The 23382-nt window shown below is 42.4% G+C and overlaps 2 protein-coding genes across 2 annotated transcripts; one reads left to right on the top strand and one right to left on the bottom strand.

Annotated features, from left to right (window-relative positions):
* The first annotated feature begins 917 nt into the window (after nt 1–917).
* On the top strand, nt 918–15435 carry LOC113280762 (F-box protein At3g07870-like). Its single transcript, XM_026529348.1, has 2 exons — nt 918–1998; nt 14827–15435. Exons 1-2 carry the CDS (start codon nt 918–920, stop codon nt 14964–14966), a joined length of 1221 nt encoding a protein of 406 aa, XP_026385133.1. The 3' UTR covers nt 14967–15435.
* Nucleotides 15436–16334: 899 nt separating this feature from the next.
* On the bottom strand, nt 16335–21327 carry LOC113284596 (electron transfer flavoprotein-ubiquinone oxidoreductase, mitochondrial-like). Its single transcript, XM_026534090.1, has 17 exons — nt 20882–21327; nt 20319–20425; nt 19998–20079; nt 19804–19912; nt 19629–19675; nt 19435–19509; nt 18926–19042; nt 18629–18697; nt 18443–18535; nt 18238–18340; nt 17927–18051; nt 17658–17707; nt 17474–17540; nt 17286–17365; nt 16951–17079; nt 16792–16858; nt 16335–16623 (listed from the first exon to the last, which is right to left on the bottom strand). The coding sequence occupies exons 1-17, from the start codon at nt 21254–21256 to the stop codon at nt 16540–16542; spliced, it is 1779 nt and encodes a 592-aa protein (XP_026389875.1). The 5' UTR covers nt 21257–21327; the 3' UTR covers nt 16335–16539.
* Nucleotides 21328–23382: the final 2055 nt, after the last annotated feature.

Raw genomic sequence — 23382 nt, 5'->3', positions numbered from 1 at the left:
TGATGTTTAAATTAGACGGCTGGAATATTTGAGGTCTAAATGGTCCTCTAAAGCAGCAAGAAGTAGGTAGGTTTATTAAGAATAATAAGTTGTCCATGGTTGGAGTTGTTGAGACACATGTTCAACGGCGGAGATTAACTCCACTGACGAAGATGTGACAGGGGCATCAGACATCTGTCTGGCGCGTGCGGACCATCCCAACCACCCGCATTAAATACCATAGGCATAGGGTACGTGTCAATCGATCTGTGGAGAGAAAGAAGTGACTCATCGTCATCGGACATAACCGCTGGGGGCCTCGGTTCGGAACGAGGATACCAGCGGCATCGGTACAAAGAAAGAGAAGATAAGGTTGCAACTATCTCTGATAGTGGGCCCCATGTATCAACCTTATAAATACCCCCTCCACTAAGAGAGAAGGGGTCGACTAAATATTAGTAAACATAGGAGAGAGAAATATGAAGAGTAAGTATGAGCTCCATTTCCCCTTCTAGCTTCGTATTTCAGACAGACTCATTCGACTATCTTTGTAATTCCCAAATACATAGTGAAACACCAACCCCGTGGACGTAGGCCTTAGTGCTGAACCACGTAAATCGTTGTCTCATTTATATTTCAACACTTTACTCATTTTACAGCTTTTATTATTATACTCGGTGATGTATGCTTCGTAGATATGAAATTGCACAGAATCACACTCTATGGACTAGACAATGACGAGTCCGAAGACTCTGAGTCGATGAGTCGTCGTATTTACATCATGTCGTATATGATTTATTCACCTTAACGTCTTTATCCTCAAATGCGATTGTTGTTTGTGTACACATGGACTCCATCGTGATTTATGTGTTCACACTCTTTTTGCAATTTATTCGTATATCAAAGAAATATGGAAGTTATTCGTATATCAAAGAAAGATGGAAGACTTTCACGAAGATATTCAATCAAATATTCTTTCTCGCGTTCCTGATGAATCTGTCTTGCACTGCAAACTAATCTGTCTTGGTATTCTTTTCGCTATCTCGGATCCGGGTGAAATTCAGCTTTTTTATACAAATTATGACGCTATTAAAAGTACAAAACACAAAAAGGATTTTTACAGGAAAAGAATAACTAGGATCAACCTTCCTCGAATAGAATCAGATCGCGATGAACAACAAGTCATAGTTGGTTCTTGCAATGGCTTGGTTTGCTTGTCAACACCGCATAAAAGAGGAAGTTTTTACGACCCTGTCTACATCTGCAATCCTTTCACAAGTGAATACACACTTCTCCCAAAAATAAGAAACAACGAACATTGGGGTACTTGGGATGTACTGAGCGGATTCGGTTATCTTCCTTCTACTAATGAGTACAAAGTTGTGAGGATCTTGTATTGTGCAGATAAGTCCAAGGGACAGGTCCAAGTATACACTCTAGGTAGTCGTAATGGTTGGAGAAACGTAACAGAAACCAAACATGCATTCGTTTACAGCGTGGGTGTCCTTGCAAATGAGTCACTTTATTGGATAGACGAGAATAACAACAAGATTATAGCTTTTGATTTGAAAGATGAAATTTTTCGAGAGCTTCCACCACCACCATGCATCCAATCTCCTAGAAATCCCGTTTCAAAGAAAAAGAATCCCCACGTAGATGACACAACGTTTTGGCTTACAATGCTGGGTGGGTATATGTGTCTTGTAGATGAGTCAGACTACGATTGTATAGATATTTGGTCGTTTAGAAAGAATAAGCATCAGGCGAACAAAAGTAGTTACGACGTGATAGAACAAGACTGTTACTGTGATTGCAGCTGGAGCAAGGATTTTAGCATAGATTGGGGCAAAAAGGGTAGACGCGGTGATGAACAACCCTTCGCACTCACAAAGAACAATGAAATTTCGATTTGGCACGAATCTAATCTCAAACGTTATGACCTGGTAACCAAATGTTTTACTGTTATCTTGGACAGAGGTTCTCTATCCTGGTCGACGTTCAAAGGAACTCCACACATGAATACTGTGAACACACTTATCACGAAGGCATCAGAATGCTCACAACCTATCATCATAATATAGAATAATTTGTGATGATGATATCTTAGTGTTGATTCCTTGGCTCAAAACCTTTGGGTTTATCACAGCCTCATCCAACAACTCCATGCAGGGTGTTTGCGCACGGGATATAGATAAACACAGAAAACAAAACATACAAGTAAAGATCCACGGGGTTAGACAGATATAAAGTGCTGAAATGTAAACAAGACCGAGGTTTACGTGGTTCAGCACTAAGGCCTACGTCCACGGGGTTTGTTGTTTCACTATGTTCTTCCCGGTTACAAGAGTAGTCGAATGACTTTTGGGTCTACATGTATTTTCCCTTCTAAAGGATTAACTTACACTCGTAATCTTTCTCTCTCCTTTTCTTCCTCTCTTTCTCCGATCCCCCTTCCTCTTGGTGGAGAAGGGGTATTTATAGGGTTAGAGTGTGGGACTCATCTCTGAAGGCCGTTGGAACCTTATCTTCTAGTGTCTTGTGTCCATCACGCAGATGTCTGCGTTTGCCACTTGATCACGCAGAGGCATACTCGCTCGTCCCACGGATTGATCGACACGTATACTGCTCAGAGTGTTTAATGAGGGTGGTTGAGATGCCTGCTCGTGTCAGACAAGTGTCTTCTGCCCCTGTCACGTCCGTGTCAGCTAACTTTCTCTCCACCGTTGATCTTAGCTTCTTTTGGGATGAGATAAAGTAACTCCTTGGGGTTTATTTGGTGTTCCGTAGTACACCGTATTTTGATCTTGGCCTGCCTGCTTTCCACGTATTTTTCTATATACACGTGTCTAATGGTGAGATATATGTATACACAATTTGCCCATTTTATTCTGGCTTGAATGTTTAATGGGTGCACTGAAGAAAACAGTCGTTGCACATTCTTCTATCTCTCCTAATAACTTTTCCTAGATACTTGGGCACGTCTTTTATTTGTGCATTAACTGCTCATGTAACGGGCACGTTTCCCATTCCTTCATTAATTTCTCTCTTTCTTTCGGGTATATTAAGGATAAAACTAAAATTAATTTCATTCTTCCTAAACATTCTCTCAATTTTAGTTCTTCGTTCTTCAGACTTTAAATTCTCTGTCAGTCTTCATTCTTCAGCCCTTAAATTCTCTGTCAGTCTTCATTCTTCATCCCTTAACTTCTCTGTCAGTCTTCATTCTTCAGCCCTTAAATTCTTTCCATTGAGCATTAATCACGCTTGCCTCCTCTTTATTTCTGATTTGTTCTTTCTGCTGCTGTTTTTGCTGGTAAGTTTTTCTTTTCTTTGTTTCCATGGTTTTACGCTATGTTGATTTGTAAATTTTCTGCTACTGTTGTTCCTTGTTTGTGATGAAGAAGTTCTTTCAATGCTTGCATGCTAGTTTGCCCCTGTTCTTCGTCTTAAATCAAGGAGGCCATTGTTAGGGTAGGGATTTTATGGAATTTTGGTCATGTATGCTAATTTTAGGGTTTCTGCGTTATCGTGCGTGGATTTATATTTATGTGGTTTTTGATCGTTGGTAATTTCCTTGAGTTTGTTTTTGACTTGTTTATGCTTAATATTTTCGCAGCCATGTCTGACCGTCCGCGGCTTCCTTATCAGACTCCTGCTTCTGGTCTATCGAGATCTCCTCCGTGTAGAGAGTCTCAAGATGATGTTCGTAGAAGTCGAGTTTCTTCTGGGGCTAAGGCCTCATCTTCTAGGGAAGAGGTTCCTTCGACAAATCCTTTGGGTCTCGAAAGTTTTGATCGCGCGGTGTCTCGTCCGCGGATGTTTAGGAGTACGCAGACACCGACTCGTGCTGTCTGTTTTGATGTTCCTCCCTACGTTCTGTAGAGCCCGAGCATCTGCCGCCCCCTCCTACAAGTTCTTTAAGGGAAGAATACAAAGGTGTGTTCCGAGGGTGAATCTTCAAAATCCTTCTTTGAAGAGAAAGGCTTCCGAGGCTTTCATTGGTTCATCCGGCCCGCCGAGGAGGATGAGGCTGCCCCATTGATACGCAGCGTTTCGGTCAGCAAGAAAAAAGTAACGTTCAAGCATATTGATCTCGAGATTTTCAAGGAAAAGCATGAGCTTCAAGCCTTCGAGTTCGTTTCTATGCCCCTGAGGATGATATTACTTATGAGCTTATCTCAAAGTATGAGTTCGATGAATTTCATTTGTTGACCACGGTTGGTGCGTTCGAAGCTGGTCTTATGCTGCCGTTGTACAAGTCAGGTGATTCCTTCTACTATGATGTGCTTGCTAGTCGTGAAGGCTCTTCCACCAATACTCACAGCCGTTCTGTATCGCAACTATCGGGGAATTATCTCCGCGCCCTGAAGGAATGCTATCTGCGGAGTAAGGGGGAGACGACAATGACTTGTTACGTTCCCAATCCCGCGGAGAAGGAATGGTATACTCCTGAGAATTTCAATAACTCCTTCGGTGATTACGTCAACAGTAGGAACCGTAAGCCGTGGAGTGTCAGCCTCCGGAATCTCGCTGCTCCTCGGGGCGAAATTCGTTTGTTAAATGAGGTCAGCGATGCCAAGCTGAAGTATGTTCCCGGCACGGAGGGGTCTAGTCAGCGGAAACTTTTCCCGGCCCGCGAGAGGATCAAGCGCGACCATGACTACGAGTGGCACGCTACCGTTATCGAAGTGGTTGGTCCATGGGCGTACGGTTGGATCCTGGTCCCCGCGGTTGGCGTCCTACTGAGAGTAGCAAGCCGCGTGAATCTCCTCCTGCTCGTTATGGAGATTTCTGTCCCTGGCGTTTAAACTTCGCAGGTATGAATTTTCCTTATGCCCTTGACGTTGTGGAGGGAGACGAGGAGGAAGGTTCTGGTGCTATACTTCCACCGAGGAGTGCCTCGACTGCTCAGGTACGCGGATTCTAGCTGCGCTTCTCTTCTTTAGAAATTCAACTGTTCGGGAAAAATAATTCTGGTGGTTTTCAGGTGTCGAAGAAGAAAAAGATTAAGCCGAAGCAGTCTTCTACCATTGTGATGGGTGAGGCTGAGGCCCATGAAGAAGTTACAAGTCCGGTGAACGAAGAGTTTGCTGAGGATGAGGAGATTACAGATGGGGAGGAACGTACTGGTACTTCCCCTATCAATGTCGAAGAAGAGGTCTGTGTGGGTCAAGATGGTGATGAAGGGAGAAACAACGCCGGTATTGGTGATATTTCTGTCCCTGTTGGGATGCCACGGAGACTCTCCCCACCCTTTCTCAAGAGTTTTCTTTTGATCGGCTGTATTCTACAGGGGAGTTTATGGATGATGCCCTCGATTTTCCTGAGGACTTCTCTCTACTGTCCCCCAATGATGATTGGGATGTCCTCGGGGGTGCTAGTAACGGAGACGCTGTGTTCAAGATGGTGGCGCGGAGGAGCATGGTGCGCATGTGGGTGCCGACATTTGTGCTGATGGGGCCGCGTCAGAAAAGGGGAAGTCGGTGATTGATTCGCCTGCTGCGGATCTCCCTCATTCGCCGACATCTGAGGGTGAGGACGCCATAATGGATTGGCTCAAGAAAAGAATCTGCTATTTGTCCCTCATCCCGCCCCTGTTGTTGCTGGTGAAAAGGATTCTGATGCGTATACCCGTCGTATGATGGAAATGTCTTCCAAGGCGCGGGTGTCTGAGGCCTGGGGAAGAAATTTGAGTGTTCCCGAAGCTACCCTTGTGTCGGAGCCTCCTACTTCCGTTGCAGATATGATGGCCATAGCCGACGGGTATCAATATGGCTTTCCTCAGCAGCGTGTCTTGGAGGTAAATTTTCGTACGTACTTCTACGTGACGATCCAATTCTTCGGTGAAATAATGTTTTTCGTCTTGATGTGTAGATGATGAGGAGTGAGCATTGTAACCACGTGCTGTATCAGTTCTTCAAAGCGAAATCTCTGAAGCTCGAGGCTAAGCTTCGTCACAGAGAAAAGGAATTATCTGCGGCTGAGGTGGAAATAGAAGAGCTGAAGAAAAGCCTCAAGGAGAAAGAAAAGCTGGGTGAAGCGGAGGCCAGTCTTCGTTCAGAGCTTGTTGCTGTTCGCGCTGAGTTAGAGCAAACTCGCGGCCAAGTTTCAGCTTTCACAGGTTTGGTTCTTTTTTTTTCTCTTTTTCCCTCGCAGTGTGTCGTCATTCCTCTATTTCTTAGTTGTCTGAGTCTCCCCACCCTATCTCCAGTGGGTGGTGTCCCCGAGCTGATATGGCTTCGAAACGAAAGGGCACGGCAGAAATCTCGTATTAAAGAACTTGTTCAGAAAATTAAAAGTGAAGCCAAGAAATGGGATGCTCGGGCTGAGGTATGGCGCGCAAGGCATGTTCAGATGGTCGACATGCAAAATCTGTATAACCATGACCGTGCTTTATTTAATGGTACGCTGCTGTGGACACGTGATAGTCTGCGGGAATCCCGTGAGCGTACTTCTTTGTTGGAGTCTAGGATACAACTTCTGGAAGAGGAATTACAAAAGGCTCGATCCCTCCCTTTTCCAGGAGTTGAGGATAGTGCGCGGTTCTTATCAGAGAAAGGGACAATGCCCGTGCCGAAGCCAATGCTCTAAGCAAGGCCCTTGCCGCGTCCCGTTGAAGTAGCTCGTCAGGCTGAGTCTGAGAGGAATCTTGAAGTGTGTATGTACAGATTGAGCAAGGGGGTATCAGAGATAAACAAAGAAGTCGACCACCTTCGTCACATGGATTCGATGAAGCAGGTAGAATTAGATGCCAGTCAATTTACTCTCACCAACCTTCAAAGATATAAGAAATTATCCGCGGAATATGATCATCTTGATGAAGCGCGAGATGCGGTTGTTAATGAGTATGAAGAAGCTTCGGCTTGTGTCGAAGGTATAACCCTATTCCATCGAGTGTGATTGTGTCTTTTCTGTGCTAACTCCCTGGTGTTGTCTTTTTCAGAACTCGAGGGACAACTTCGCGTTGCAAATGAAAAACTTGAAAAGGCTCAATCTTCCTTAGCGCAGCAGGAAGAACAGACTAAGCATTTTAAGAGTTTGGCGGCATCCCGCGAAGAGGCCGTCGGTGCTGCTTCTAAAGAAGTGAGTCGTCTGTCTTCATTGTTATCCCAAGCCCAACAGCGACACAGTTATTAAGCACAAGGCTCGGTGTCAATTGGCTGAGGAGACGAACAAGATGCTAGAGAAGATAGAACTTGGCCTAAAGAACGAGCATGGTCTTGTGAAGAATTATCCGCGTCGTCCAGTTCCTGCTGCCTTGCCTGGCTCCTCGGGACCCTCATCTGGTGGGAGCGTCCCTTCAAGTCTTCGGAACGATCCTGCTGATGGGGCGGCATCATCTAGGTAGAGACCGCTGCATTTTGTAGAGACCGCAGCGTCATTATCCTTCCACTTTTTGTAATCATGTAAAAAGAATATTTTTTGCTAGTATCATGTAAAAGGAATATTTTTTGATGTGTACTCTTCCTTGAATTGGCCTTCACTTTTTGTAATCGTCCTTTATGAAATGGATCCTTTTCTTGATATACCTGCAATGTTGGTTTGTTTTTATTTTAAGCATTGTGATGAAAGACTCTAAAAATAAAAAAGGATTTTAAGTGTTTGGGTGCGATCCCGAAGGGAGGTACCTTCGTGATCGGCTTGAGACCTGTCTCCCCGCTGGCGAACCCTTGGCCAGAGGATTCCCAGACGGTGGGGGCCGAGGCAACGTTCTAGGATATGGGGTTAAAAAATTTACATACACCCATTCCGTCGACCCGTTGCCTTAAGATTGGTTGGGTATCTCTTTCTGCTGGGTGCCTTCCCCCTGGTCTTACACTTATGGACACTGACGGGGGAGCCCTGAGAGATTGTAGATTAACTACTTTCCCCAATATTGTCGATAGGTTTAGTGGATACATAGAAAGCTTGTTTGATTGATAGGTTGAGGCCTGCAATTCCTCGTCCAGAGATAGAAACATGTAGAGTGGTCACACTCCCTTCTTCTTCTGGTACCCTTCACGCAGTTGCAAGGCTGCGTTGCCCTATGGGAAGTATGGTTTGAGCCACTTAGCATTCCAAGGATGTCGGAGGACTTCGCCTTTCAGATTACGAAGGTAGTAGGAACCGCTTCCCGCAATATCATGTATTATAAAAGGTCCTCCCCACGTAGGTGCTAACTTTCCCCTCTCTTCTCTCGTTGATACTGTGGGATTGTTCTTAACACATACTGCCCTTCTACAAAATTCCGGAGCTTTACCTTTTTGTTGTACTCCCTTGCAAGTCTTCGTTGGTAATTTTCCATCTTCTGCAATTGCTTCCCTCTTTCTTCTAGGTCGTCCAATCTCTCTAACATCATGTCTGTTGTGAGATTTTTCTCCCACGCTTCGGTCTTTGTGGTTGGCATGAGTATCTCTGTAGGGATGACTGCTTCAGCTCCATAAGTGAGAAGAAACGGGGATTCCCCGTGGCGGATCTTCGCGTTGTCCTGTATGCCCATAACACATTGTGCAGCTGTTCACACCATCTCCCTTTATGCTCGTCTAATTGTTTTTTGAGTATAAGGGCGAGGGTCTTATTGGTAGCTTCCGCTTGCCCGTTGCTTTGAGGGTATATGGGGGTGGACTTGTTCTTTCTTATCTTGAAAGTATCGAAGAGCATGTCTATATTTTTCCCCTGTAATTGTTTACCATTATCAGATACAATTTCAGCGGGTATACCGAATCTGCAAATGATGTTCTGGAATATGAAAGTAAACATCCACGTCTCTGATCCTGGCCAAGGCCTTAGCCTCCACCCATTTACTGAAGTAGTCCGTGGCTACTATCAAAAATCGTCTTTTCCCTGATCCTTCGATGAAAGGCCCGACGATGTCTACGCCCCATTTTGCAAATGGCCACGGGCTATCGACGGAGTTTAACATTGTTGCCGGCGCGTGGATCTTTTTGGCGAAGCGCTGACATTCTTCACACCGTCGGGACATCCTCGCGGCATCCTGTATCATTGTCGGCCAGTAATATCCTTGCGTTTTTGCTTTGTCAGCTAGTGATCTCATGCCGCTATGATTCCCCGCGTCACCATAATGGATATCATTTAGAATTCGATGCCCCTCTTTCCGGGACAAGCAACGTAGTAATGGTCCAGGAAGGATTTCTTGTACAGGACCCCATCCCGAAGATCATATCTTCCTACTTTGGAGAGTATCTTCCTAGCTTGTTTCTGATCCGCAGGTAAGCTTCCTTTTCGAGAAAGGCATGGATCATCACTCTCCAGTCATCTTCGTTGCTGAAGTCTTCGTCTTGATTTGCTCTTGACAGGATATCTTCTTCGTCAAAGTCGTTATGGATGTCTTCTCCTACCTGGTCTTCGATATTTTCTTCCACTGTATCTTGATTGGTAGCGAAGGAGAATTGAGATGCAATCGAAGGCTCGTATACCCTTGCTATTTTAATAGCTTCGACGTTTTTATCCCTCAGCATGGATGATATATATGCTAGGGCATCCGCGTGCCTGAGGTCCCTTCTGCATAAGTGCCGGAACTTGATGTTCGGGATTTGCGATGCCAATGTTTGGACCAAGGCCATGTAAGCTGAGAGGGTGTCATCGTACACATTATACTCGAGCCCTATTTGCCGTATGACAAGCTGCGAATCACTTGTCAGCCTTACATCGGTTACCCCCATCTCTATTATTATACGGAGGGCATGTACGACAGCTTCGTATTCAACGATGTTGTTGGTATGCTCTTTGAATTCTAACCTAAGTGCCTGTATAATCCTTTCTCCGGTTGGGGTGATGACATGATGCCTATTCCTGCTCCTTCCTTATTTTTGGATCCGTCGACGAAGACTTCCCATTGTCTTTGACTCGCAGGTTCGAGGATATCCATTGGATCCTTGTTTTCTTCCTCGGCTTCTGGTATTCCCTTAATCTCTTCGTCGTTGTCAAGGGGGAGGTCTGCTAAGAAATCCGCCAGAACTTGGGACTTCCGAGAATGTTGAATTTCATGAATGATGTTGAATTGGTCCAGATGGGTGTTCCATTTGGCTATTCGGCCCACTTTTCCCGTGCTTTTGAGGACTGCTTCCAATGGTGCTTTGCATGGGACCCTGACGAGGTGAGTTAGGAAGTAGGTTCTCAGCTTTTGAGTAGCCCATACCAATGCGAGGATGAGCTGTTCATCTTGTATAGTTCCTTTCCGCAGAATTGAGGGTCTTGCTGACGTAATAGATAGGTTGTTCTATCTTTGTATTGGTTTTGACCAACACTCGCTGACTGCGTCTTCTGTTGCTGCTATGTACAGCCAAAACCTCATCAGGATCTGGCTTCTGCAGGATCGGGATTGAGGCTAGGTGTTCTTTGATTTTTTGGAATGCTTCCTCGCATTCAGCGGTCCATTCGAACCTGCTCCCTTTTTTGAGAATATTGAAGAAATGTTTGCATTTGTCCGAGGACGGGCAATAAATCTGCCCAAAGCTGCTATGGATCCATTGAGTTTCTGTACTTCCTTTAAATTCTTTGGGGACGGCATCTCTACTATGGCTGAATCTTTGCTGGGTCTACCTCGATGCCCCTTTTTGTTACCAGATACCCGAGGAATTTCCCCGAGGTGACACCGAAAGTACATTTCTCCGGATTCACTTTCATGTGATGTTTTCTCATTGTTTCGAAGATATTTCTCAGATCCTGGTGGTGAGCTTTGCGCAGCTTGCTTTTGACGAGCATGTCGTCAACGTAGACTTCTAAGGTTCCTCCAATCCATGGCTTGAAGATAGCATCGACCATTCTTTGGTAGGTTGCCCCTGCGTTTCGAAGTCCGAAGGGCATTCTAGTGTAGCAATAAAGGCCATGTGGGGTGTAGAACGCTGTGTGTGGCTGATCTTCTTCTGCCAGGGCCACTTGGTTGTAGCCAGAATGTCCATGCATGAATGACAGTTCTTCATATCCTTCTACTGCTTCTACCAGCTGATCTATTCTCGGCAGAGGATAGCTGTCCTTTGGACATGCCTTGTTGAGATTAATAAAGTCGATGCATATTCTAACCCCTCCATTTTTCTTAGGAACAATGACCATGTTGGAGATCCAGGTAGGGTATTTGACTTCCTTGATAAATCATGCGTCTAGTAGTTTCCGAAGTTCTGTTTTTACTGCCTCATGATACTCTGGAGCTACTTTTCGTATTTTCTGCCTGAACGGGGGTGTGCCCGGTTTGATGCGTAGCTCGTGTTGGATTACTTTTGGGTCAATCCCCGGCATATCTCCTAGCTTCCAGGCGAACACATCCGCGTATTCCTTAAATAATTTGGTCAAAGAATCTTCCCTTCCTTCGTCCATTATGGTCCATATTTTGATCATCTTCGGGCATTCTTCCGTTCCTATGTTGATTTCTTTTACGGGCTCCACTGGTGTGAACACAGGCTTCGGATTTCCAAGGACTAGGACGTTCTTTAATTGCTATTTAGCGTGTTTCTGTTCTTCGCTGGTTGTTGAAGTACTTGTTTCTGCGCTTAGGACATTATCTTCTTTCGTCAAGCCCTTCCCTGTAGTTTCCTCGAGGAACAGGTCTATGGCCTTCTCTTTCGTGATTTCTTTATGGTCTTCCATATCTTCTTCGATATCTTCGGCATCGAAGATGATAGGATATTCCATCCACTCTTCGTGCTCGTCCACCTCTATCCCATCGACCTTATACAATTCGCAGCGGTCTTCGAATTGCTTCCGTAACCTCTTTCCTATCTGCGCTGTAAGTGAGGGCCCGGTGGCTTCGGAACACGAGATGGTGTTGATTGTGCGGTTTCCTTCCGGAAGTTGGACTGGTTTGGTTCGCTTGGATCTATCCTCGGTAATATCCTTTCGTACATAATGTTTGAGCTCTCCCGCATCAATTAATTTTTGGATCATTATTTTAAGGTTCTTGCACTTTTCGGTTTGGTGTCCGTTGAAACAATGATATTCACAGTAATCTTTGGACTTCTCGGATCTCGGGGGCTGCTTTCCCTTAGACCATGGCCATTCCAGGTTTTCCCTCCCTTTGATCTCTCGTAGGATACGAGCATAACTAGCGTTGAGTTTCGTGTAAACTTGATCTTCGAATTTTCGGTCACCTGTTCTTCGTTCATCCCTTCGTTCCTTCCTATCTTCGTGAGGTCTCTCCAATGAGCAACTCCTTTTGGCCCCATTGGTTTGTTCCGCTGAATTGGTGCGCTGAGATCTATGCGGATATGCCCTCGGGTTTTCCCGTTGAATTTCTTCAAGTCGAGCGTGCTTTTCGGTAATTATTCGAAGATCTCCCTCTGTCTTAGGCACGCTTCCATGAATCTCAACAAATAGGGGCTCATTCGGTCTAATCCCCATTTGTAGCAGTTGATGCTTACCACTGGGTCCACGCTCCCAATGGCTTGGCAGATCTTGTGCCATCTGTTAGTGTATTCCCTCGCGGTTTCCTTGTAGCCAATCGCTAGTGAAAAGAGCTTATCCATTCCGGTGTTTACAGTCTTGTTATACATGTATGTTCTTAAGAATTTCTCTGCGAGTTGGTCGTATGAGTGGATGGAGTCTGGTGGCAGATTATCAAACCATGATAATATCGATCCCTTAAGGCTTGACGGGAAGTATCTGCAGAGTACGGTATCGTTCTGACCCCATTTAGCCAAGACACGGTTGTAATACCGAATATGTGCAGCAGGGTCGCTGGATCCATCATAGCATTCGAACGTTGGGACAGGGCATTTTAGTGGAATAGGGGTGTTGGCCAAGCGATGAGTTAAAGGCGTAGAGTTAGCTTCTCTCATGACTTTTTCTAACCTCCCCCCGCCTTGTCTATTTTTTAATTGCCTGATCTCGGCCATCATCTCATCTCGTAGCTCTTCCATCGCGCGGTGGTGCCCTAAGTTCTTTTGCTCGTTACCGTCTGATTCTCCGTCGTCATAATCCGGGTCGGATACGCTACTTCCCCTAGTCGCGTCTCCATTAACTGCTATGACGACTCTACGGTCTCGGTTTGGCTCTGGTGCTTTGGAATTTGCTTCATCAAGTTGTTGGCTGGTCTTCGTGCTTAGAGCAATCCGCTCCTTTAAATCTTGATTTTCTCTGGCCAACAGGGCTACGACATCCGCGTAAACCTTCTGGCTCTTCTTCAATTCTTCAAGCTCAGCCATCAGTCGATGTGATTGGTTGGACCCTTGATTGGGAGTCCCAGCTCGTGCCACTACAGCCATGGTGCCACCTTCCTCTACGGTCTGCACTAACGGTGGCAGAGGTTCAACTTCGGTCGCTGGCATTTCAAAATCGGGGTGAGTGCCCCTCTGCGGTGCTAGAGCCGCCGGTATGGTTTGATTTTGATCATTTGTTGGTGGCATTCCGAAAGTTGGAAGGTGCGCGGGTTGGAGCGTTCTGGATTCATCCACCCTTTCTCTTGGTTGATGAAGTTGATTCATAGCGCAAGTTTTGCTAGCCTCTGCAGCCTTCGGGACTACCGCAGCCGCACCGTACTTTGTCGCCGCTGCTCTGAGAGCCGCGGCTGCAACTGAATTAGCGTTCATAGGTGAAGTGATTTCCGCAGTATGTTGCCTTTGACTGGTTATTTTAGCTTTGTCTCCTTTCTGCTTGCTTCGGGTGATGACCGGGGTTGTCCTGGGTGTTTCCTTTGAGAAAGCTTTGGATTTTCCTGCTTCCTGCGTTTTTTCCATCACGGGTCCTTTTGTCGACAATGATATCTCGCAGAAACTCGCCTTCCTTACTCACAATCCGTTCTTTCTGCATAAGGGAATTTCAAATAGCGAAAAACGGGAATATCCGCGTGAATCGGGTTAGTTTGCGAAAGAAAAACGTAAATCCATGGATCAAAACAATAAATCTTTTCTAAGATAATGGGTGCGTTTTTGAATATAATGAAGTTAACAAATGATCTATTCGGTCCGAGCTAATAAATCAGAGCAATCATATGCCAGTTTAAGACGAAATCACAGGACAAGATAAATCTTTTACCGGGACGAAGTCCCTGTTTCTAGCGCCAAATTGTGAACACACTGATCACGAAGGCATCAGAATGCTCACAACCTATCATCATAATATAGAATAATTTGTGATGATGATATCTTAGTGTTGATTCCTTGGCTCAAAACCTTCGGGTTTATCACAGCCTCATCCAACAACTCCATGCAGGGTGTTTGCGCACGGGATATAGATAAACACAGAAAAAAAAACATACAAGTAAAGATCCACGGGGTTAGACAGATATAAAGTGCTGGAATGTAAACAAGACCGAGGTTTTACGTGGTTCAGCACTAAGGCCTACGTCCACGGGGTTTGTTGTTTCACTATGTTCTTCCCGGTTACAAGAGTAGTCGAATGACTTTTGGGTTTACATGTATTTTCCCTTCTAAAGGATTAACTTACACTCGTAATCTTTCTCTCTCCTTTTCTTCCTCTCTTTCTCCGATCCCCCTTCATCTTGGTGGAGAAGGGGTATTTATAGGGTTAGAGTGTGGGACCCATCTCTGAAGGCCGTTGGAACCTTATCTTCTAGTGTCTTGTGTCCATCACGCAGATGTCTGCGTTTGCCACTTGATCACGCAGAGGCATTCTCGCTCGTCCCACGGATTGATCGACACGATACTGCTCAGAGTGTTTAATGAGGGTGGTTGAGATGCCTGCTCGTGTCAGACAAGTGTCTTCTGCCCCTGTCACGTCCGTGTCAGCTAACTTTTTCTCCACCGTTGATCTTAGCTTCTTTTGGGATGAGATAAAGTAACTCCTTGGGGTTTATTTGGTGTTCCGTAGTACATCATATTTTGATGTCTTGACCTGCCTGCTTTCCACGTATTTTTCTATATACACGTGTCTGATGGTGAGATATTGTATACACAAATACTCTAGTTTCCCTGGAAGATCTTGGTGAGGAACCAAAGCGGGCACCTAAGAATACACCACCAATCTCAAGAAAAAGGAAAAGATCAATTTATAGGGGTTTTGGATTACAACTAAATAAGTTGCATTTCAACTTTTAAAAACAGAAAAGTCCAAAATTACTATTTTAAAATGACTATCAAAACAATAGAATTAACTCTTTTTAAAGTAAGTATTCTTTTCTTTGTTTTTTTCGTTATCGACTTCGAAAATTAAATAGTGACTATCCATAGTGGTAGTTATTTGTTTTTCCTTTTGAAGCCATAAAAAGTTTTATATGTTCAGCGAATGTTTTAAGATCAGACTTATTAATTAGAAATTAGAATTAAATTATTTTCATTGCAAAAACTACTACGTATGCCTATCAAACATGAAGTAAACTTCCGTTAACACTCGCAATGTTAATAAGATGATAAGTGGGATGGAGAGATTATAATTCTAAGTAAAAGAGTTAAAGAGATGGAGCATTTAATCCAAAAAAAAAGAAAAAAGTTCATGAACAAAAATGTTATTTGGTAATTATTTATGAGATTAGATTTACAATAATAATCATGTGCCTTGGAATAATATCCACCACGAACGTTAAAAATTAATTAAAAAAATAAAATGAAAATTATATAATACGGTACCAAAATTGAATCAATGCAAGAGGTATGTAATTGCCAGGGCTGCAAGCATTAGGAAGTACGCAATCCCTTGATCCAAGGATGTAGCATCACTACTCGGACCTTCTGCAGGGGCTTGTAAAGGAGTGATTCCATGGACTTGACTGAAATTCATAATCGCCAACAAAAGCAATCCAACTAAACTTAGAGCTTGAGATGTAGCTGATGAATTCATGATTTTCTGATTAGCAACTGTACACATAATCAGAATACGAGGTACAAATATTAAATATGGAATGGTTAGAGAAACTGAATTTTGGAGAATGTATGTACTTGTGGGAGAGATGAAGGGAAGGAGAAGATTTGGTTATATATATATATATATATATATATACTTTTTTCAGTCTTTTAAAATATGTTGTTTCGTGGAAATTTTCTTTTTGCTTCGGTGTTAGTACGTAGCTTGAACACAGACTTTTGACTGGTTGGATTGCTATGTGGCTGCTAATTGACTTGACTTGAAATATCGTGGTCGGCTGAGAAGAAGGTTCCACAGGTTCGAGTGCGTGTGCAAGTCCTTTTTGGCTCTGGGTGTCGTGGTGGACTGAGGAGAAAGTTGTATTGTTTACGGATCACCCACTTTTTGTTGAAAGTTCCATCCAGGCTTCCACGTACATGGATAACTTTACCACTCTTGACTCTTGGAAGGTCAGAAAATGCGCCTCGATGCCATTATCCGTCTTTTCGAAAAGGCAGAAATGCAAATACATGACATAATTTGTAACTCAAAACTATTAAAGATTGGCAATGCTTCGAGTACGTTTATGATCCAAAAGCACACCGGAGCTAGGAGCCGTTGATTAGCGAATTATACCTCTTTTGATGTGAGAATTAAAAGAGGAGATTATTTGAAAAATTAAGAACTAGGATTTTCACTAGTTGTCATGAAATTTCAGCATCAGTTTTCCTAAAAGTACTATAATTCTACTTCCGCATAACTTATTACATCCACGGGACCAAGGGGTATTTACAGATAAACCGATGCGAAGTATAGGGGTGGGAGGGAAATCTACATGACTGAATATCCAGGGCCGCCACCACCTTCAGGAACTGTCCATTTTATGTTCTGCTTAGGATCTTTGATGTCACATGCCTGGAATCGAGGGCAACAACACTAAAGTTAACAAATTGAAGTTATTAAAGAACAACAGGTAGAGAAGGATCATAAAGAAGACTGTATGCACGACTTCAGTTGTAGGTATGTATAACCAGAAAAAGACGTATAAACTTCAAAAACAATGACAACATCTCTAAAAGTTACCTTGCAATGGAGGCAGTTTTGAGCGTTGATGTGGAGCTTTTGCTGACCTTCCCCGTTTGGAACATACCTTGATTTGAGGGCATAAATGATAGAATTATCAACAAAATCTAATGATACAGCTTTTCTGAAACCACAATCCATAACTAAAATGGGACTTACTCGTAAACACGTGCAGGGCAGTATCTTGATTCAGGACCAGCATATTTTGGTAGGTTTACAAGTTCAGGTATATTTTTGTCTTGTAGACGAAGATGAGCAGGCTGGTCATGTTCATGATTCGTGTTGCTCCTACACAAGCAAAAAGAGAACAAAAATATAATTTACGAATTAGAATGAAACATTTCCCCCCTGCTGGAGGAGTTTAGTGAATCACTTATTTGGCATATTTATCTCCTTGCCTTCCCCAAAAATGAGATATAACTCACAAATTCTAATTAAGAACTCTATGTAACGGATAGATCCACCTAGATGAAAGTGTCGTGGGTAAACATTACCTATATAGAGAAGTCGGTACATCAAAAGACACCACACCATCTGGCTTAGGGTATGCAATTGGAGTGTGTAAGTTAGCAGGCTGCAATGCAAGAGCAAACTAGTCAGTATCTGGATGCAGATAATATTATACCAGCAAATTAAACAAAGTTCATAGTGGAGATCTAAAATTTGGGATAAAAGTCCTTACTTCTGTTGCTTCATGGTCAGGTTTGCCGTGCTTCAGTGTCACAGGAGATCTTCCGTTCAAGATATAGCTGCGAGAGAGAGAACTTAGCCATTAGAGCAGACTCGCTAGCCAACTTATCCAATGAAACATGATTATGTGCAGCTTTCAAGGAGAAAAATTTGCCCAAAATGTGGCAAGATTTTACTGTTCTACTGCAGATACAGCCAATCCTGGGACCAATCCATACTCGAATGCCTGCAAGAGAAGCATAATATTGTGAAATGGTGACTAAATGAAGGAAAAACTCCTACGTACTAAGGGATTGTTCGTTTCATATCTTCATCATTAATAGAACTAACAAAGAGGAGTAATTTATTTTCAGAAAAAAAAAAGTAATAAGAAGGAAACACAGTTTTATATTTAAAATGATATCGTTAAGAGAATAATTGGATGACAGTGAAGATCAACACTAACCGGGCGGTAATTCCGAGCTTTACGTAGTTCTTCCCAGACCCACGACTTCTTTAAGTTATCCCAATATGTTTCCATATTAGAGCCTTCGTGCAATGCCCCGAAAGCAGATTCTGCAGCCAGCATTCCTGCAAGAAGTGACCTAATTAGGAGTATTTTCCAGATGACAATGCGGTGACTCGATGGTCCCACCTCCTATCAGATGGGATGACATTGAGTTGCTGCATTCTATTGTTCTGTCTACTTAAGTCTTGCAAAGAGTCACATAAAGTAGGAGGAATCATATTCTTGATCATAATGAAAATGATTACTACCTGATTTCATCGCTGTATGTGTTCCCTTGATTTTTGGCACATTTAGGAAGCCAGCTGAGCATCCGATAATTGCTCCTCCCGGAAACACTGGATGTGGAATAGACTGAAACTTAACTAGTATCATATCCTTAATACGTAACTTACAGTGAAATTAAAAAGAAAAAGATACTAAATACTTATATCAAGTTGGAAAAAGAGTATGCACCTGAAAACCGCCTTCATTTAATGTCCGAGCGCCATATTGGAGAACTGTTCCACCTTCCAAAAGTGGTCTGACAGCAGGATGGTGTTTGAGTTTCTACAAGAATAGTAGGGGGGGAACTTCAGATGTTGGATTCATGACAATGATGATTGTTGAAATAGATGGTAATGATATAAGAACTCAGTTTACCTGGAACTCCTCGTATGGGTTTAAGAAAGGGTTCTTATAATCCAGTGCGACGACAAGGCCAAGAGAAACCTGCAAACGATACCAAGCAATAACTCAATAGCCTAAATTGCAAAGCAAGGATAAAAATACATCCACATGCAGAAGTCGCTGAGTTCCTCGAAAACAGCTTACTTTTTGAAATTTATTACTAAACAAAGAATAAATTCAATAGGATCGTCTATATGTGCAAACTCTAAAAAAGTGTCAATGGAAGTCTCTTGTCCAGGGATAACAAAAACCAGAGAAAAATTTAAATACCTGCCTATCTTGCATGTGGTATAGGAATGATCCCCCATAAGTCTTATTATCCAGTGGCCAACCCAATGTGTGAAGAACTGCACCAGGTTTATGCTTCATTTCATCAATTTCCCATACCTGGATGTTCAAATTCAAATCATGTGATTAGTCTAAAGCTATCTATACTGTTACAGATTGAACATCTATTGTCGGATCACTTTTAATTACATAAATATACTTGTTCCTCACTTAACTTAGAAGCATGGGCATGAAGCATTGAAATATGCAGTACTTAGATTATGTACATGTTTTAGCACTAATAACTCTGCAGCCAAAAGGTTGCTAGTGCCGCACAAAGTTTGAAACAGAATAATATTGGTAGGATACCATATTAACCAAGACAAGAGTTGTCAAAACTACTCTGGGGGCAATTTTTGTAGAAGATGCATCATACATGCAGTATTAGCAGAAGAACAGAAGGAAGAGACTAGACTGAAGAACACATCTCAATTGATGGGATTTGGAATTACCTCTTTAATTCCCAGAGCGTATGTTTGGTGTTGTGCTTGAACTTTCTCTCTCAGTTTGTAATCCCTTATTATTTTCTGCTCGTAAAATGAAGAAATGTTCGAATACTTCAGCTGTGATGTTGACCAGAAAATGAAAGAGGGAGGCATTTATAAGAGCCAATAAGCATCACCAAAAGTCGATTTTTTTAACAGACCTCTGATAATGATCCTCGGCATCCTTCAGCAAGAAGCGTTATACGTCCTGCATCATTATTTTCACATGTTTTCAATTCAGAATAAATTGCCAATTCAACGAAAGATACAAAAAGTAGATGACAAATCACCAGCTGCTAACGCGAATCATCTAGGAAAGAAGTGAAGAAAGCCTGCCTTTTAATTCCACACCACGCTGAAAGTTTTCCTTCTTTGAGCCGTCTTTAGCAATTCCCATATCATTAGTTCCAATGCCAATAACACTTCCACTGGCATCATATAAAATCTGCGCAGCTACCAAACTTATAAAAAAGGACTCACTATGAATGATGTAATCCCGGATAACTTCAGGTCAACCAAAAATAAAGTACCTCAGTAGCTGCAAATCCTGGGTATATTTCAACTCCCATTTCTTCAGCTTTGCTTCCCATCCAACGTACTAACTGACTCAAACTGCATCACAAAGTCTAAAACTATAAAAAAAAAAAAACTCGCTCATACAGCCTAGTGGTGACATATCATAACAAAAAGTCACAGATACTGCACTACCTCCATGTGAAGAGGGTGATTCTAATCCCAAATACACAAACAACGCTGCAAATACTAAATTTCACTACATTTTTTCTACATATTAAAACCAAAAGTTTCTTTTCAAGCTAACTTCTAGCCAAATTACGCCATATAACAACTACCTTATGACGTAATTCCCTTTGTTGTCAAAGGGAGAAGGAAGTGAAAATGCATGTTTCTTTGTAAGATACAAAAACTTGTCAGAAGTCACCGGAACAGTAATTGGGGCCTGCAAATTTAAGCATTAAAAACAAACATTACATTAGCAAGACTATTTCGAAGCCAAACACAGTACATTAAAGTATACCTGAATCTCACTCATGTATGTCCTAAAGACATAAACTTGGCCCTATAAACTTGACTAAAACCATCAACATTTTTATTATCAGGCAATGTCACCAAGTAGACAGGATTGAAGCTAAGAGGGGGCACTTTGCCCCCACTGTCCCTTGAACACCAATTTATAAAAGATCCTAGGATCAGTGATTGTTGTTCATATACTGATGATTTTACCTAATCCCAGGAGCCAAGGATTGGAAGTATGGGGACCTTTTGGGGCAACTGCCCCCACTGGCCCTTTGAACAACATTTTATAGAGATCATAGGATCAGTGATTGTAATTTCATCTGGAATAGATAAATCAACATCTTTTTCAATACTATTTGAAGAACAAAGAATGACATACCTGTTGTTGTTTCCATTGTGGGATAAGTTCATCAAGTGCTCTAGGTTCAAAAACATTCCCAGATAAGATATGTGCACCAACTTCAGCTCCTTTCTCAACAACACAAACTGATAAATCAACATCTTTCTCAATACACATTTGTTTGAACCTAATTGCAGCTGATAATCCAGCTGGTCCTGCTCCTACTATAACCACATCATAATTTATTGATTCTCTATTTGATTCTTCACTGCTGTAATTTCTTACTCCTCCATATACAAATTTAACCCCATAACCCACAGAAGAAGTTGTGGGTTCTGTGATTGGAGTGGAGAATTTGTGTAATTTTGTGACATTTTTGATTGATTTTGAGGAAATTGAGAGAAATCTTTGCATGATTTGAGAGAAGTGAAAAGTTCTTGGTTTCTCAGGTGGAGAGGGAAATGAGTCTTAATTATTGTGCAGTTGAGTCAATGTAATTTTTTCGGTTAATGATAAGTCGACAGGTAATATGGTTTAGCTTTTGTCGATGTTATGCTTTACAGTGAAGATTTTCCGGTTGGATGAGGTTAACAGGTGGATTAGTGCACGTACCGAACTCAGTTTTGTTCGTACATATCCGAAACTGCAAAGTGATTTTGTCAAGATTTAAGGAAGACAGGATTGATTTCCAAACTCAATTCAGTCAAAGACTCCATCTATCCAGATCCAAGTAGGATGCACGTTGACAAATTTTATCCAGAACCACCCCTGCTACATGGGTCATCCATCGGTTTTTATTGACCACACCACACGCCTAAACGGTACCACCGCTAAAACTATTGGTACCCGCCCTGTAAGATGGGTGAATCAATGTGGTGTCGCAAAAGAATTACTTTTAAGTATTTGGAGTCAGTGAAATTCAGTTTCGTGAGTTAGAAAATATTTTGGAGGAATGACTTCCACACTTAACTTGCGGAGTCGAGATCTTATCGATATTAAGAGAGAAATACATCCATGGTTGTTAGACTTACAACCTATTCAAAAGCTAACAGAAAAGATCTTAAAAATAGCCTTAAGACTCTAGTAATATATCCGGTCTCTAGCAATATATTCGGCTTACTTACATACTCAATCGAGAGTCTTTAGCTGATGACTTATTATCCTTGACACCTCCCCTCAAGTTGTACTTTAGTTGACGGATGTGCAACTTGCCACGAATTATCTGAAACCTTGGCGCAGAAAGGCCTTTCGTAAATATATCTGTCAGCTGATCTCTGGAGCTAATGAATCTTACTTGCAGTTGTTTATTAGCAACCCGTTCCCTGACAAAGTGATAGTCGATCTCTATGTGCTTTGTTCTTGCATGAAACACCGAATTCACAGTAAGATATGTTGCACCCAGATTATCACACCATAAAATAGGTATAGAATGAAGAATCCCGAGCTCCTTTAGTAAAGACTGAATCCATATTATCTCTGAAGTTGCAATAGCCACTCCTCTATACTCAGCCTCAGTGCTTGAATTTGAAACCATCTTTTGTTTTCTTACACTCCAAGATATCAAGTTTACACCAAAATATATGCAGTAGCCACTAGTAGAGCGCCTCTGCATCTGAGTACGCTTGGAGAGAAACATCGTTGGAACTTTTCAGATGTAATCCATAATCAACAGTACTCTTGAGATATCGCAGAATCCTCTTCAACAAATGGATCATGCATGTACTGACATACCTTATTCACAGCGACGGAGATATATGGCCTTGTGAGATGTAGGTATTGAAGTGCACCAACCACACTACAATACAATGTAGTATCTTCGAATTTTTGAGTACCATGCTTGTGTATTTTCACATTAAGAGCTAACGAAGTGCAAACAGGTTTAACACCATCCAGCTTCGTGCGCTTTAGAAGAACAGTAACATACTTTCTTTGAGTAAGTACCAGCTCATTGTCATGCCTAAGGACTTCGACACCCAAGAAGAAGCTCAAATCTCCCATATCTTTCAAGGCAAAAGCAGCACCAAGATCTGCAATGAGTATTTGAATCTGAGATGGTTGTGACCCTGTGACAATAATGTTATCAACATAAACTAGAACAGTAGTGATGGAATATGAGGTCAGTAAGATAAACAATGAGTTATCCGCAATTGAACCCCTGAACCCTAGCTTTTGCAAGTAGTTACTGAGCTTTGAAAACCAGTCCCGCGACACCTGTTTAAGTCCATAGAGTGATTTATGTAATTTTCAGACATGATTAGGGTAGTTCGGATCAACATAACCAGTTGGATGTTGCATATAGACATCCTGTTCTAGCTGACCATGCAAATAGGCATCCTCCACATCAAGATGTTTTATCTTCCATTGATTCATCACGGCAATTGACAACCCAAGCCGTATTGTACAAGGTTTAATAACAGGACTAAAAGTCTCTCCATAGTCCAAACCCTCTTGCTGCTTAAAGCCTTTTTCCACCAAGCGTGCTTTATACTTTTTTATATTGCCATCAGGATTCTACACATTCATGCCCTTCTCGTATTTGA

Source organism: Papaver somniferum, chromosome 5, assembly GCF_003573695.1.
Source record: "Papaver somniferum cultivar HN1 chromosome 5, ASM357369v1, whole genome shotgun sequence".
Taxonomy (NCBI): Eukaryota; Viridiplantae; Streptophyta; class Magnoliopsida; order Ranunculales; family Papaveraceae; genus Papaver; species Papaver somniferum.
This window is presented reverse-complemented; position numbering and strand designations above follow the sequence as displayed.